The sequence below is a fragment of the Eumetopias jubatus genome, unplaced genomic scaffold (genome assembly GCF_037043125.1).
Source record: "Eumetopias jubatus isolate StellerSeaLion01/CBP00866 unplaced genomic scaffold, mEumJub1_p1.0 scaffold_7, whole genome shotgun sequence".
Classification (NCBI taxonomy): domain Eukaryota; kingdom Metazoa; phylum Chordata; class Mammalia; order Carnivora; family Otariidae; genus Eumetopias; species Eumetopias jubatus.
In genome coordinates, this window is record NW_028274813.1 from 86,282,993 (window position 1) to 86,301,301 (window position 18,309).

Sequence of the window (18,309 nt, forward strand, 5' to 3'; positions counted from 1 at the left end):
GACATTGCTGGTGGGAATGCAAGTGATAGAGCCACCTTGGAAGACAGTTTGATGGTTTCTTACAAAACTAAACATACTTTTACCACTTGATCCAGCAGCTGTGCTCCTTGGTATTTACCCAAAGAAGTTAAAAATTTACATCCACAAAAAAATGTGCACAAAGATGTTTAAAGAAGGTGTATTCTTTAAGATTTTATTTATTTATTTGACAGAGAGAGAGAGAGCAAGAGAAGGGAACACAAGCAGGGGGAGTGGGAGAGGGAGAAGCAGGTTTCCCGCTGAGCAGGGAGCCCGATGCGGGGCTCGATCCCAGGACCCTGGGATCATGACCTGAGCCGAAGGCAGACGCTTAACGACTGAGCCACCCAGGCGCCCCTAGAGCAGCTGTATCCTTAAGTGCCAAAAGTTGGAAGAAAACACTAAAAAGAAATGAGCTATTAAGCCATGAAAAGACATGGAGGAAACTTAAATACATATCGCCAAGTGAAACAAGCCAGTCTGAAAAGTCTATGTTACATATAATTCCAATTTATACTACATTCTGGAAAAGGCAAAACTGTGGAGATAGTAAAAAGATCTGTGGTTGCCTGGGTTGGGAGTGGGAAGGGATAAATAGGTAGAGAATAGAAGCTATTTTAGGGCAGTGAGACTACTTTGTAGGACACTGTTATAACAATGCATGTATGCAGTTATACGTTTCTCCAAATGTATACCTAAGGAATGTACAACACCAAGAGTAAACCCGAGTAAACAATGGATTTGGGGTGACTATGATGTGTCTAACTATAGGTTCATCCCTGGTAACAAATGGACTGTTCTGGTGAGTGATACTGATAATGGGGAGGCTCTAAATGTGTGGGGGCAGGGGATATATGGGAAATCTCTGAACTTTCCTCTTAAATTTGTGATTAACTAAAACTGCTCTAAAAAATAAATTCCTTTTAAAAAGGTGGGGATGGGGGGGTGTGTTGGTGCAGAGTAGAAAGTACCAGGATCTGTCTCCTCACTTAGACCTGCACTGGCAAGATCTGTTCAATGCAATTATTTTGGAACTCTAGAGTCTGTTGAAGGCTTTCCTGTTCCAGAGGAAGACCTAATGGAAAGTAAATTGCTGATAATCTTGGTCAATTTCTGTCTTTAGCAGTGGTGGCTACCCACTCCCCATCCTTAGCCACATGGGAGGCAGCTGGGCATGTTTCTGCAGCAGCTTGCACACGGCTTGTAGAAGTTGCAGGGACAAAAAGGAACCTATCCTCCAAATATCAAAAATTGGTGCTCTGTTGTTTCCAACATAGAGGTGCAGGCAAGGAGGTGAGCTGCTATTGTTGTCTCATCTCACCCACCGGTGCCAGCCCCTGCCCCTCCAACTGAACAGACTTCCAGAGATTTAAAGGGCTGGCACCAGGTCGCCTGAGTGGCTCAGTTCGTTAAGCGTCTGCCTTTGGCTCAGGTCATGATCCCAGGGTCCTGGGATCAAGTCCCGCATCAGGCTCCCTGCTCAGCGGGGAAACTGCTTCTCCCTCTGCCTCTCCCTCTGGCTTGTGCTTTCTGGCTTTCTCTCAACCTCAAATAAAATAAAATCTTTAAAAAAAAAATAAAGAACTGGCAGCCTTTTCCTCCCCACTCCCTTCATTTTCTGCTTTTCTCCCTCTTGGGAGCCAAACATTAAAATTTGGACAATAAAAACAATTGCATATATGAGGAAATTTAGAAAGTGACTCTGTATATGCAGGGAAAGGCTCAGAAAAGACCTGAGAAGACCTTAGGTTTACACTTCATGCCGATCCTTGGCACAGAAATGACTTTTGACCATCCAAAACCCAAAAATAATAAGGAAAAAAAAACCTAACAAAAACTACAAACCCTGGGGAAGTGGGAGAATCTGATTTCCAGGGTCACCACATTATTAGATCCAAATGTCCAGAGTTCAACAGAGAATCACAAGGTATACAAAGAAACAGGAAAATAGGGCTTATTCAAAGAGAAAAAAAAAAAATGACAGAAACTGTTCCTAAAACAGACCTAATGGCAGATACACTAGACACAGATTTTTTTTTATTAACTAGACAGATTTTAAAACAACTGTTTTAACTAAAGAAGATGTAGAGAAAGTCAAGAAAACAATGTGAACAAAATGGAAATATCAACAAAGAGAAAAACCTAAAAAAAACAAAATTCTGGAGCTGAAAAGTAAAATAACAATGAAAGTAAAATTAAAGTAACAAATTTACTAGAGGGATTGAAAGGCAGATGTGAGCAGGCAGAATTAAAAATCAGCAAATTTAAAAGCAGGACAATGGAAATCATAAAGTTTGAGGAAGAGAAAGAAGATTGAAGAAAAGCAAACGGAGCCCTAAGGGACCTATGGGACATTATGAAGTGGACTAACATAAGTATCATGTAAGTCCCAGAAGAAGAAAGGAGTAGAGAAAATATTTGAAGAAATAATGGCTGAAAACTTCCCAAACTTGATGAAAGACATGAATATAAACAAAATATAAACATCTAAGAAGTTCAACTCTAAGCGAGATGAACTGAAAGAAACCCATAATGAGACACATTATAATCAAACTTGCTTAAGATAAAGAACAAAAAAAGAAATTTGGAAGCGACAGGACAGAAGTGACAGATCAAATACAAGGGACCCTCAAGAAGATTATCTGCAGAGTTCTCATCAGAAACTTTGGAGGCCAGAAGACAGTGGGCTGATATATTTAAAGTGCTCAAAGAAATATACTGTCACCAAGAGCCCTATATCCAGCAAAACTATCCTTCAAAAGTGAGGGGAAAATTAAGACATTCCCAGGGAAACAAAAGTTGAGGGGGTCTTTGACCACTAGACTGGCCTTGCCAAGAAGTCTGTAAGGTAAAATGAAAGGACACTAGATGGTAACTCAAAGCCATATGCAGAAATAAAGAGCTCAATAAACGTAAATACATGGGCAATTATAAAAGCCAGTATTACTGGGGCGCCTGGGTGGCTCAGTCGTTAAGCGTCTGTCTTCAGCTCAGGTCGTGATCCCAGGGTCCTGGGATGGAGACCCGCACCGGGCTCCCTGCTCAGCGGGAAGCCTGCTTCTCCCTCCCCCATTCCCCCTGCTTGTGTTCCCTCTCTCACTGTGTCTCTCTCTGTCAAGTAAATAAATAAAATCTTAAAAAAAAAAAAGCCAGTATTACTGTAGCAGTGGGTTTCTGTTTTCCATGTGATTTAAGAGACTAATGCATATAAAGAAAAAAGAACAATTATTAGTATAAAAGCTGGTATTGCTGTAACTAGTTTGTAACTCCAAATCTTGTTTTCTTCCTAATTTAAGAGATTAATGCCCTGAAAGGAATTATTTATGTTTTGGGGCACATAAGGTATAAAGATGTAATCTGGTGACATCAACAACTAAAAGGTGTGAGGTCAGAGCTGCAAAGGAGCACTTTTCCTATGTTATTGAAGTTAAGCTGGCATAAATTCATGGTAACCAAAAATAAAACAGCTATAGGATAAGCACAAAATGAAATGAGAAAGGAATTTAAACATTTCACTACAAAAAATCAACACAAAAGAAAACAGTAATGTGGGAAATGAGAAATAAAGAAGCTACAAGGCATAAAGAAAACCAATAGCACAATGGCAGAAGCAAGTTCTTCCTGGTCAGTAATTACTTCAAATGTAAATGGATTAAGCTCTCCAATTAAAAGACCGAGATTAGCAGAATAGACAAAAACACATGATCCAACTATGTGCTGTCTACAAGAGACTCACTTGAGATCCAAAGACATAAACAGGTTGAAAGTGGAAGGATGGAAAAAAGTACTCCATGCAAATAGTAACAAACAAAGAAAAGCAAGGGTGGCTATAATAGTATCAGACAAAATAAACATTAAACTTTGTCTCTTGTAAGAGACAAAGGAGATTAGATACTAATAAAATGTTCAACACAGCAAGAAAATATAGCAATTATAAACATTTACATACTTAATGACAAGTGATCAAAAGCAAAAGCTGATGGAATTGAAGAGAAATAGAAAGTTCTACAATAACAGCTGAAGACTTCAATACCTCACTCACAATAATGGATAAAATGAGACAGAGATAAGAAAATAGAGGCCCTCTCAATAGATGCAGAAAAAGCATTTGACAAAGTACAGCATCCTTTCTTGATCAAAACTCTTCAGAGTATAGGGATAGAGGGTACATACCTCAATATCATAAAAGCCATCTATGAAAAACCTACAGCGAATATCATTCTCAATGGGGAAAGGCTGAGAGCTTTTCCCCTAAGGTCAGGAACGCGGCAGGGATGTCCACTCTCACCACTGCTATTCAACATAGTATTAGAAGTCCTAGCCACAGCAATTAGACAACAGAAAGAAATCAAAGGCATCCAAATCGGCAAAGAGGAAGTCAAACTCTCACTCTTTGCAGATGATATGATATTGTATGTGGAAACCCCAAAAGACTCCACCCCAAAACTGCTAGAACTCATACAGGAATTCAGTAAAGTAGCAGGATATAAAATCAATGCACAGAAATCAGTGGCATTCCTATACACCAACAACAAGACAGAAGAGAGACAAATCAAGGAGTCGATCCCATTTACAATTGCACCCAAAACCATTAGATACCTAAGAATAAATCTAACCAAAGAGGCAAAGGATCTGTACTCAGAAAACTATAAAATACTCATGAAAGAAACTGAAGAAGACACAAAGAAATGGAAAAACGTTCCATGCTCATGGATTGGGAGAATCAACATTGTGAAGATGTCAATGCTACCTAGAGCAATCTACACATTCAATGCAATCCCCATCAAAATACCATCCACTTTTTTCAAAGAAATGGAACAAATAATCCTAAAATTTATATGGAACCAGAAGAGACCCAGAATAGCCAGAGGAATACTGAAAAAGAAAAGCAAAGCTGGCGGCATCACAATTCCAGACTTCCAGCTCTATTACAAAGCTGTCATCATCAAGACAGTATGGTACTGGCACAAAAACAGACACATCGATCAATGGAACAGAATCGAGAGCCCAGAAATGGACCCTCAACTCTATGGTCAACTTATCTTTGACAAAGCAGGAAAGAATGTCCAATGGAAAAGAGACAGTCTCTTCAACAAATGGTGTTGGGAAAATTGGACAGCCACATGCAGAAGAATGAAACTGGACCATTTCCTTACACCACACACAAAAATAGACTCCAAATGGTTGAAAGACCTAAACGTGAGACAGGAGTCCATCAAAATCCTAAAGGAGAACACAGGTAGCAACCTTTTCGACCTTAGCCGCAGCAACTTCTTCCTAGAAACATCGCCAAAGGCACGGGAAGCCAGGGCAAAAATGAACTATTGGGATTTCATCAAGATAAAAAGCTTTTGCACAGCAAAAGAAACAGTCCACAAAACCAAAAGACAACCGACAGAATGGGAGAAAATATTTGCAAATGACATATCAGATAAAGGGCTAGTATCCAAAATCTATAAAGAACTTACCAAACTCAACACCCAAAGAACAAATAATCCAATCAAGAAATGGGCAGAAGACATGAACAGACATTTCTCCAAAGAAGACATCCAAATGGCCAACAGACACATGCAAAAGTGCTCAACATCGCTCGGCATCAGGGAGATCCAAATCAAAACCTCAATGAGATACCACCTCACACCCGTCAGAATGGCTAAAATTAACAAGTCAGGGAACGACAGATGTTGGCGGGGATGTGGAGAAAGGGGAACCCTCCTACACTGTTGGTGGGAATGCAAGCTGGTGCAACCCCTCTGGAAAACAGTATGGAGGTTCCTCAAACAGTTGAAATTAGAGCTACCGTTCGATCCAGCAATTGCACTACTGGGTATTTACCGCAAAGATACAAATGTAGGGACCCGAAGGGGTACGTGTACCCCAATGTTTATAGCAGCAATGTCCACCATAGCCAAACTGTGGAAAGAGCCAAGATGCCCATCGACAGATGAATGGATAAAGAAGATGGGGTATATATACACAATGGAATATTATGCAGCCATCAAAAGGAATGAGATCTTGCCATTTGCAACGACGTGGATGGAACTGGAGGGTGTTATGCTGAGTGAAATAAGTCAATCAGAGAAAGACATGTATCACATGACCTCACTGATATGAGGAATTCTTAATCTCAGGAAAGAAACTGAGTGTTACTGGAGTGGTTGGGGGTGGGAGGGATGGGGTGGCTGGGTGATAGACATTGGGGAGGGTATGTGCTACAGTGAGCGCTGTGAATTGTGCAAGACTGTTGAATCACAGTTCTGTACTTCTGAAACAAATAACGCAACATATTTTAAGAAAAAAGAAAAAGAAGAAGATAACAGGAGAGGAAGAAAAGGGGAGTATGTCAGAGGGGGAGACGAACCATGAGAGATGATGGACTCTGAAAAACAAACTGAGGGTTCTAGAGGGGAGGGGGGTGGGGGGATGGGTTAGCCTGGTGATGGGTATTGAGGAGGGCACGTTCTGCATGGAGCACTGGGTGTTATGAACAAACAATGAATCATGGAACACTGCACCAAAAACTAATGATGTAATATATGGTGATTAACATAACAATAAAAAAATTAAAAAAAAAAAAGAAAGAAAATAGAGGCCCTAATACAATAAACTGTATGGATTAACAGACATATAAAGAATGTTCTACCCAAGAACAATAGAAAACACATTCTTCGCAAGTGCACATGAGATATTTTCCAGGAGAGACTATATGTTAAGCCATAAGTTTCAATAGATTTTAAAAGACAGATATACAAAGTATTTCCTCTGACTACAATGGAATAAAATTAGAAGTCATCATTATCAAAAGGAAAACAGAAAATTCACAAAATCATGCAAATTAAACATGTTTTTATAGAGAGAGAGGTCTCAAATTACTAAAATCAGAAATGAACGTGGGGCCATTACTACCCATTCCACAGAAATAAAAGGGATTATAAGAGAGTACTATGAACAACTGCATGCCAAAAAGTGGGTAACTTATGAAATGGGCAAATTCCTAGAAACGTAAAACCTACCAAGACTAAATCACAAATAATGTTAATAGACCTATAGCTAGTAAGGAGATTGACTCAGAAATTAAAAATCTCCCCACAAAGAAAAGCTCTAGACAGGATGGCTTCAGTGGTGAATTCTAAAAACATTTAAAGAAGAACTATGACCAACCTTTCTCAAACTTTTCCAAATTACTGAAGAGGAGGGAACTCCTCCAAACTCATTTTATGAAACCAGCATAATCTGGATACTAAAGAGATGAAGACACTATAAGAAAACTATAGACCAGTATCTCTTATGAACACTGATGTAAAAATCCTCAACAAAATACTGGCAAACTGAATTCAGCAGCATATTAAAAGGATTATTCACCATTATCAAATGTGATTTATTCCCTGGGATGCAAGGATGGTACTACAAAAAAAAAAAAAAATCAATCAACATATATATCACATCAACAGAATGTAAGAAAGAAACCTCACATGATAATTTCAATTGATGTAAAAAAAAGTATTTGACAAAATTCAATACTATTTCAAGGTTAAAAAAAAAAACTCAACAAATTGGGAATAGAAAGAAACTATCCTACATAATAAAAGCCAGAGTGAACATTTTACTCAATGGTGAAGGACTGAAACCATTCTTCTAAGATCAGGAAGAAGGCAAGGATGTCTGTTTTCAACACTTCTATTCCACACAGTATTGAAAGTTCTAGCCAGGGCCTTTAGGCAAGGGGGGGAAAAAAAAAGGAGCACCCAGTTTGGAAAAGAAAGAAAATTATTTCTGCAGATGATATGATCCTATATGTAGAAAACCCTAATGATTACACACACACACACACACACACACACACACACACACACACATTCAATAAATGAATTCAGCAAAGTAGCAAGACAGAGAGTCAACACACAAAAATCAGTTGCATTTCTATACACAAACACTGAACAATCCATAAAGGAAACAATTCCATTTCTAAAAGCATCAAAAAGAATAAATTACTTAGGAATTAACCAAAGAAGTAAAAGACTTGTACAGTAAAAACTATAAAATACTGAAATTAAAGACAATAATAAATGCAACTTCCAATTTCATGGGTTGATAGCCTTAATGTTGTTAAAACAATACTATCCAAAGTGATCTTTGAATTCAACGCAATCCCTATCAAAATCCCAATGATGTATTTTTACAGAAATAGAAAAACCCATCCTAAAACCATTTGGGATCTTAAGGGACCCTCAATAGCCAAAATAATCTTGAAAAAGAAAAACTCATGTTCCCTGATTTCAAAACTTACTACAAAGCTGTAGTAATCAAACAGTGTACTATTGGCATAGAGACATAAAGACTAAGAGAGTAGAACAGAAAGTCCAAAATACACCCTCACATATATGGTCTAATGATTTTTGACAAGGGTGCCAAGACTATTCAATGAGGAAAGGACAATATTTTCAACAAATGGTGCCGGGAAAACTGAATTTCCACATGCAAAAGAATGAAGCTGGACCCTTACCTAACACATACAAAAATTAACTCAAAATCGGCTAAGAACCTAAATATGAGACCTAACACAATAAAAACTCTTAGAAGAAAACACAGGACAAAAGCTTCACAACACTATATCTGGCAATAACTTCTTGGATAGGACACCAAAAGCACAAGTAACAAGGGAAAAAATTGGCAAATTGAACTTCATGAACACTTAAAAAAATTATGCATCTAAAGACACTATCATCAGTAAAAAGGCAGCCCAAAGAATGGGAGAGATTATGTGCAAATTATATATGATTAATATGTCAATGGGATTACTTCAATAATATACAAAATTCCTAAAAACAACAAACAACAAAGTTCAAAAATGGGCAAAGGACTTAAATAGACATTTCTTCAAAGATGATATACAAATGGCCAATAAGCATGAGAAGATGCTCAACATCATTAATCATTAGGAAAACGCAAATCAAAACTACTATGAGATACTACCTCATACCCATTAGGATAACTACTATCAGAAAAACAGAAAACAATGGGGTGCCTGGCTGGCTGAGTCGGTAGAGCATGCAACTCTTGATCTTGGGGCCTCCACATTGGGTGTAGAGCTTACTTAAAAACAAGACAAGTGTTGAAGAGGATGTGGAGAGACTGGAAGCTTGTATACTGTTGTGGCAATGTAAAATGGTAAGGCCACTACAGAAAGCAGTATGACAGTTCCTCAAGATATTAAAGATAGAGTCACCATATCATCCAGCAATCCCACTTCTGGGAGGAATACCCAAAAGAACTGAAAGCAGGATCTCTAAGAGATTATTTGTATACCATGTTCACAGCACAATTAAAATGTGGAAGTTACCCAAATATTCATGGACACAGGAATGGATAGCAAAATGTGGCATATACATAAAATGAATGTTTTTTTCATTTTAAAAGTTATTTTTATTGTGGAAAAGATCATATATGCAAAAGCATGCGTAAAATATATCTACACTGTTTAAGGAAAAATAAAAACAATTTTGATGCTGAATATACAAGGTGGAGAAATGGAACTCTACTAGAAGCTTAGATTACCCCTCCTGGATGACATCACATCCCTACAATCTCCCTCCCAGGAGGAAAAGTTATCCTCATTTTTTCTTTTTAATTTTTATTTAAATTCAATTAATTAACATATAATATAATATTAATTTCAGAGGTAGAGGTCAGTGACTCATCAAATACCCAGTGCTCATTACCTCATGTGGCCCTCCTTAATGCCCATCACCCAGTTACTCCGTCCATCTGCCCACCTCCCGTCCAGCAACCCTCAGGTTCTTTCCTATGATTAAGAGTCTCTTATGGTTTGTCTCCCTCTCTGGTTTCATCTTGCTTTATTTTTTCCTCTCTTCCCCTATGATCCTCTCTTTTGCTTAATATGAGTGAGATCATATGATAATTGTCTTTCTCTGATTGACTTATTTTGCTTAGTATAATACTCTCTAGTTCCAACCACATGACTGCAAATGGCAAGATTCCATCTTTGATGGCTGAGTAGTATTCCATTGAATATATATACCACATCTTCTTTATCCATTCATCTGTCGATGGACATCTGCACTCTTTCCATAGTTTGGCTACTGTGGACATTGCTGCTATAAACATTGGGGTGCACATGCCCCTTAGGGTCATTACATTTGTATCTTTGGGGTAAATACCCAGTAGTGTAATCGTTGGGTTGTACGGTAGCTCTATTTTCAATCTTCTGAGCAACCTCCATACTGTTTTCCAGAGTGGCTGCACCAGCTTGCATTCCCACCAACAGTGTAAGAGGGTTCCCCTCTCTTCATCCTAACATCTATCATTTCCTGACTTGTTCATTTTAGCCACTCTGACTGGTGTGAGGTGGTATCTCATTGAGGTTTTGATTTGGATTTTCCTGATGCCAAATGATGTAGAGCACTCTTTCACGTGTCTGTTGGCCATTTGGATGTCTTCTTTGCAGAAATGTCTGTTCATGTCTTCTGCCCATTTCTTGATTGGATTATTCTTTGGGTGTTGAGTCTGATAAGTTCTTTATAGATTTTGGATACTAGCCCTTCATCTGATTAAGACATTTGCAAATATCTTCTCCCATTCTGTAGGTTGTCTTTTGTTTTGTCAACTGTTTCCTTTGCTATGCAAAAGTTTTTTATCTTGATGAAGTCCCAATAGTTTATTTTTGCCTTTGTTTCCCTTGCCTTTGGAAACATGTCTAGCAAGAAATTACTGCAGCCGAGGTCGAAGAGGCTGCTGCCTGTGTTCTCTAGGATTTTGATAGATTCCTGTCTCACATTTAGGTCTTTCATCCATTTTGAATCTACTTTTGTGTATGGTGTAAGGAAATGGTCCAGTTTCATTCTTCTCCATGCAGCTGTCCAATTTTCCCAACACCATTTGTTGAAGAGACTGTCTTTTATACCACTGGATATTCTTTCCTGCTTTGTCGAAGAATAGTTGACCATAGAATTGAGGGTCCATTCCTGGGTTCTCTATTCTGTTCCACTGATCTGTGTGTCTGTTTTTGTGCCAGTACCATACTGTCTTGATGATCACAGCTTTGTAATAGAGCTTGAAGTCGGAATTGTGATACCACCAGCTTTGGTTTTCTTTTTCAACATTTCTTTCGCCATTCAGGGTCTTTTCCGGTTCCATACAAATTTTAGGATTATTTGTTCCAGCTCTGTGAAAAATGCTGATGGTGTTTTGCTAGGGATTGCACTGAACGTATAGATTACTCTAGGTAGCATAAGCATTTTAACAATATTTGTTCTTCCCATTCATGAGCATGGAATGTTTTTCCATTTCTTTGTGTCTTCCTCAATTTCTTTCATGAGTGTTCTATAGTTTTCAGAGTATAGATCCTCTCCCTCTTTGGTTAGATTTATTCCCAGATATCTTACAGTTTTTGGTGCAATTGTAAATGGGATTGACTCCTTAATTTCTCTTTCTTCTGTCTCATTGTTAGTGTATAAAAATGCAACACACTTATTTCTGTGCATTGATTTTATATCCTGATATTTTGCTGAATTCCTATATGAGTTCTAGCAATTTTGGGGTGGAGTCTTTTGGGTTTTTCACATAGAGTATCATGTCATCTGCGAAAAGTCAGAGTTTGACTTCTTGGCCGATTTGAATGCCAAAATTTTATTTCTTTTTGTTGTCTGATTGCTGAGGCCAGGGCTTCTAGTTCTATGTTGAACAACAGTGAGGAGAGTGGACATCCCTGCTGTGTTCCTGACCTTAGGGGAAAAGCTCTGTTTTTCCCCAACATACAATGGAATTTTATTCAGCATTTAAAAGGAAGGAAATTCTGCATTCTACATGGATGAAACTTGAGATCATGCTAAGTGAAATAAACCATTCATAAAAAGACAAATATTGTATGATTCCTCTTATATGAGGTAATTAAAGTAGCCAAATCATAAAGACAAAAAAGTAGAATTGTGATTGCCAGGGGCTGGGAATAAAGGAGAATGGGGAGTTCTTGTTTAATGGGTATAGAGTTTTGGTTTTACAACGTGAAAAGGGTGAGGGGGATGGATGGTGGTAATGGTCACGCAACAATGGGAATGTATTTAATACCACTGAACTGTACACAAAATGGTAAATGGTATGTGTATTTTGTTCCAAAAAACAGTAACAACTCAAAAGAAAAGAAAGAAAAGATATCTGGTATAGCCCCAACCATGGAGAGTGACAAACTAAGGAAATTAACGTTCCTATTTGCTGTGATTTTGGAACCTCAGGCATATTTGAATAACTGATTCAATATTTTCAAATAATATAACTTTTTTAAACCTTCATTATGGTTACTAATTGAGAGCAAAAGCCTATACTGAGGTTCCACTGGGATATGTTTGTTGGGTAGAACCAGTATATAGTTTTGTCTCATTTATCACAGAGTTCTTGTGGGGTAGAGAAAGCAAAAGTGCTAAAACCCCAAGCAGGACTAAGGCACATTTTTTTTCCTTCCTTATGACTTTCTCTTTTCTTCCATAGGGTTAATTAGCTCCACATGATAAATAGGCCTGAAACAAGCACTAAATAGGTAGGTACAGCCTGAAATTGACCACACGGCTCAGTATCATTTGGACAGGGACCATGAGGACTGTTGATGAAAAAATCTATTACTATCGGTCACAGTGAATAACGCAGTATTAAACACCCTTCACACTCAATGCTGTTGGAGTTATCTTAGAGTGGCAAAATGTGGCCCATGAACCACCACACTCCTCTTGAGCATCCATAGCAGGTCCTGTTAATCCCTTTCCCACTGAGCTTGGCTGCAGCTCAGGACACTGATCAGAATTAGCACATTAGATGAAAATTCTCTGTCATGGCTGGCAACTGAGGTGCTGTAGGCAAGGCCACTGTAACTCCTGTCCTGCCTCCCCACCTCTGGAACAGTACAAATGAGTTGGTTTGAATTATGCCACATATCAGCTACTCGCCTGCTGTCATAGCCTGACTACTAGCAGATAACAGGCCACTCCAACCAATTTCAGATCAGTGACAAAGAGCAGTAGGGTTCCAACTTACAGTTTCAAAGCTCTTTTGAAACTCCAGAAGTTTAGCTTCAGCTTCCTTATAATTCTTGAAGAACATACACAGTTCATACATCTCCATCATCAACAGTAGTGGGGAATCCTTTGAGGAAGAGTTTGGATGAAATTACAAAATTGTGAAGTCAATCAATAGTATTTTCTCAATGAAAAATGACAATATAAGAGAAGGTTAAGGACATAAGTACTACTAGTAACAGTTTCATAGAATTAAATCATATCTGTTAAAAAGAAAGGTTAAATTTATATTTCTTTTACCTTTTAGAAAAAAGATTCAGGCCAGGTACACCTACTAAACAGTCTGTTTTCTGTCTGTTCTGTACTTGGTCCACTGCACAAGAGCTGGAGACATTCCACTAGATGGTGCTAGGGTACCTCTACGTACACTTCTGGAAAATGGGCTCCGCTGAGCTGCCGACCTACTGCTGTCTGTGGCATTTCTATCATTTCGGTGGGAGCTTTTCAGTCAGAAGACAGGAGTTTTTGGAATGAGAAAGTATAGATCTGAACTATAAACACACTACTTACTAAAGTGCTTTGAGATCCTGGGCATGCTACTTAAATTCTGTGAGCCTGAGTTTATTACTCTAAAATGAGGATACTACCACTTCATAACGTCCTCATATAATATTATCTTTCTATAGGACTATTGTGAGAACTGATGAAAATAATATATATAAAGCTCTTTGCTAAGTAAATGGTAGTTCTGTTATCATTATTTGTTGTCGGTCAAAAAAACAGAGATAAAAACAATTGAAAAAGTCAACGGGGATATTCTGAAGTAACCCTTATAGACACAGGAATGACATGAAGTGACTATCACTACCTTAAAGAAAAGTTGGAAACCTCTGATGAGAGTTTTGCTCTTCCGCTTTGTTAATAACGTTCTCCAGATGACTGAGAGGTCTTGCAGGTCCCACATGTGTTCTTCCATTGAGCCCTGAATGTGTTCTGTTGCTTCAGCTGCAACACTGTCCTCCACCGACGTGATGATCCAAACACAGAGACAAGGAATAGTACTGGCATCCTACCACAGGATAAAAACTTTTCAAAATAACATTTGTGTCTGGATTACCTGACACAGGAAGTTGGGGGCTCCCCGCAATGCTACAAACATGGGTGGAGATTTCCTGTTTAGAACAAGTCACCTCAATAAATTGGTTAAACTAGCTTGAAAAGCCTCCAAACATGGCATAAACTCTAATGAACAACCAAGGGACTATTGTAAACTGTTCTGTAGAGTATAACCTATCAAAAGACCAAGAGACTGAGTGGGTATTTATGGAAGTTGTAGAAGTACTAAGTATAAGAAAACAAGACTGGCTTCCACAGAAATGCTGATCAAGGTACTGTCCAGAACATCCCATTTCTCTGCTCAAGAGGCCGTGTCCTTTCTCTATGACTGCCAACCAGGAACCAAGGCTTGGACCACTTAAGTTACTGAATATTAAGGTAAAAGAAGTGTACTAGATAGCCCAGAGCCTAAGCTGGAAAAGCGCAGAAGTTAGTGACCTTGAAAACATGGCAGAGCCTCACTGTCATCATCACCCCACTTCCTCTCTGATTATCAGGCTTCCCTGTCCCTTTCCATGGTTTCTGTTGCTCTCTGGGTCCTTACTTTAGGCTTCTCCTTATGCTCACCTGGAGGCATGAGGCCAGGACACTAAGGATAGGGGCCTGTTGTCTCACTCCTTCAGCTAGGAGCCAGCACCAGGAGTTTGGCTCCTCTGAGCACCGGAGCAGAACCTCAAAAAAATCAGCCATCTCTTCTTGGTTTCTCTGGAGTTCCGGGGGGGCCCTGCTGCACACTTGATCACTGTCCATTCTGGAGTTAGACTCTGAGGTCAAGTTCTCAAAAGCCAGTCTTAAGTGGTCTTGAAGGACAGGACTGAAATACTGAAGAAGAGATTTCACCTAGAAAACATATTAGATGATAAAGACCAATTTCATCTGGAGCTGAAAAATGTTAGAGAAAAGCAGAGGCAAAATTGTTCTTTCTCACCCTGAACTGTGTGTGGGGGAAGTGACCATGTCATTTTACAAAGTTATTTGTTGCTTTGGAGTGAATTTAAATATTTAGTCTGGAGTCACAAAAACTCTTCCTTCAGCTTTTTAGTACTAATGACTAATCCTGTCTGATGCCAACCCACTGAAATCTTAGTAAAAACAGTAGTATCATAGAAAACAAAAGCCTAGGTCTACACAACAGAAAGAACACTATTTGTCCTCCCAGAAGTCTTCCAATATCCTCTGCTTGAATGGCAACAAATGGTGGCTTACCTCCTCCGGGTGATAGTTATGGAGTTGGCTGTGAATAATGAACTGTAACCAATCGTTTGCTTTGGCACATTCTCTGAGATAAGACATGCTCAGTTTCACATTGTGAAGCCTGCAGAACTGTACTGCTAATGCCCACTGGCTGCTAGATTCACTAGATAACCTGTAATTGGACGTTGGGGCAGTAGAGAAAAAAAAAATTGTTAAAATATAGCTTTAGTTTAAATGGAAAATTAGTAAAAAGTAAACAAATTTAACTGCAGCATATTCTCTAAAAAAACCTTTCAACAAATACCAAATGTTTATTAGGCTGCTTTGGAAAATAAAGAAAAAAGAGGGCTCTTGCATCCACAATGCATAAAAGCTTTCTTAGCATACTGGCAGAATGCATTCCTTTTATTAACCAAGTATTTATCCATAGACAGATTATACTAGCTATATACCATCCTTAGGAGAATTGAGTAGTCACTCAAGAAATTTCCTGAGTGCTTAATTGTTTTGCATGATTCACTTTAGAGTATCAGAGCCCAGACAGGTGCTTGGGCTTCCTCAGCCAGGGGGAAGTACTTGTTCCTGTTCATAGCCGGAAACTGTTGAGAACAGAGTCACTGATAGCAGGTACAAGAGAATGGTACATTCCTAGGGTCTGGGCTGGCTAGGTCACCCCAGGTGGCATAGCATAGAGGAAAGATGGCATAAATGTGTAAGTAGAGGGGTTTTTGCGGATAGATGGTTACCTCAACTTTCATTATCAACTAATATATATTAGCAAGAGAAAATTAAGGACCTCACTTAGAATCAAATTTTATGAGATCCATATCCCCCCTCTTCTTTTTTTTTTTTCTTTTTCTTAGAGAGAGAGCAATGGAGGACAGAGAGAGAATGGAGGACAGAGAGAGAGAATCTTAAGCAGGCTCCATGCCCAGCGCAGAGCCTGATTCAGGGTTCGATCTCACGACCCTGAGATCATGACCTGAGCCAAAATCAAGGGACGGGGCTTAACCCAGGTGCCCCAATCCCATATCTTCTTAAATGATTTCAACATTTAACACTTAAGAGACTTCTCTGACCAGCAGGGCAGTGGAGGAAACAGAGCTCTTCTCCATCTCTTGGAAACTCTATCTCTAAAGAGTGAATAATTATCTGCACCCTCCCTTTACTGATGGCAAGAAGCAATTAAAACCCACTGTCCATTTACTGAGTGTCTGCTATACGCTGGCTGAGTAAGACAGCCTGAAGGGATTGGTAAAAGCATCTGAGGTGTTGAAAGAAAGACTAGGCAAATACAGATTGGAAGAATAAAGCTTGTTGGAAAAGAGAATGAGGCTGCAATTCAACAAACCTCTTTATTTCCTGCTGCTGAATGCTGTTCCATATACCTTCTTCTAAGAGAATAAGCAATTCCTCTATGGTGGCCTTTTCACCCACAGCCAGTTTAGATAGTTTTTCAGCTGTAAGAAATACCAAACAATAAAAACTGGTCAAGAGAAAGGGTCAGGAACTCTTCTGTTTGAAGAGTGTGGCCCAGGGCCATTTTGGAACCTAATTAAAGGGCCCAAGAAAGTGAGATAAAGTGCAAACATTCTGCAGGAAAAGGATGAAGCAGGAACATAATTATTTCCTCCCCAACCACTCACAATTCGATGCTTTAGACCTATTCATCCCTTGTCCTCTAAACAAAACAAACCCCAGATGGAGAAGGTACTGTACCTAGAGACTCTCTGATACAGCTGTACTGAGCATCTTCGTTTCTACACTTGTAGCTCAAAATGATATTGGCCACTTTCATATCAACTCTGAGCTTGAGGCTGTCGAGGCCAAGCAGTTCTAAGAAACAAACACAGGCAGCTCCTACTGAAGGTATGTAGAAGGAGGAGAGCCCTAAAACATAGGCTTCATTGCCTACTTGCAGGATCCTGAAAAAGAAAGGAATCAAAATCACATCAGAAAACTGTTTCTCACCAGGAAAAGGAGATGGAATTCCATAGTGATACATGGAGTGTCAGACACCTGTGATTTTTAGCTTCCTCCCCCTTCCAGTTTTGGGCCCCTGCACACATCCATTTAGGTTCTTGGTAGTTTTTCGTTGTCTCCATAGCCCCCCATTCCCTTATATTTAACTTTCTCCTAAAACACCTACCTACTCATAGGCCAAATTATTCTTGCTTCCAACTGCATCCAGGGAACACAGAACAGAATTACAGAAAGACTGCCAACTTGTGATCCTATCAATTATGAGTATATACGCAAACTACCAAGAAAATTAATGCTAATTGAAGTTTGACATCACATATGTAGTTTTATATGCATAGACATATTTCAAGGAAAGATGCACAAAAAATTAACCATGTTTATCTACTATGCAGAATGAAGACAGGAGACTCAGGGACTTTTTATCTTTCATTTTTCAACCTTCTGAATTATTTGAATATTTTATCACTAAAATGCATTACGTTGTTAACTAGGAAACAAACCAACAAATAAAGTAAATCTATATTTAGGTAACTCTATCTAATACTCCTCCCAATTCTGTGATTTATAAAAGTGAATTATAAAAAATGAATATCTTAAATACAGAATTCACATCTTATTATACAATTCCCTCTTAAGAATAATTACTAATATTTGGCAAGCTCTTGGTTTTTTTTTTAATTTTTAAAGATATAAATACTATTTTTAATATTATTTTTTTAAAAGATTTTTCTTTATTATTTATATGAGAGAGAGACAGAGATAGTGAGAGAAAGCACGAGCAGGGAGAAGGAGAAGCAGGCCCCGATGAACAGGGAGCCCATCACAGGGCTTGATCCCAGGACTCTGGGATCACGACCTGAACCTAAGGCAGGCGCTTAACCGACTGAACCACCCTGGTGCCCCTTAATGTTATCTTTATTATCTTTTCCCCATTAACAAAAGACACACTAAATCCCCCAAACTTGGGATATACAGA

The 18,309-nt window shown here is 38.8% G+C and overlaps 1 protein-coding gene across 1 annotated transcript in view; it reads right to left on the reverse strand.

Moving 5' to 3' along the window:
- SPG11 (SPG11 vesicle trafficking associated, spatacsin) overlaps window positions 1–18,309 on the reverse strand; it is an 82,184-nt gene that overhangs the window by 19,150 nt on the left and 44,725 nt on the right. Inside the window, 6 exon segments of the mRNA XM_088024772.1 lie at window positions 13,060–13,167; window positions 13,909–14,109; window positions 14,724–14,996; window positions 15,363–15,522; window positions 16,702–16,810; window positions 17,070–17,275. Of these exon segments, the coding sequence (XP_087880898.1) occupies window positions 13,060–13,167; window positions 13,909–14,109; window positions 14,724–14,996; window positions 15,363–15,522; window positions 16,702–16,810; window positions 17,070–17,275 (1,057 nt within the window).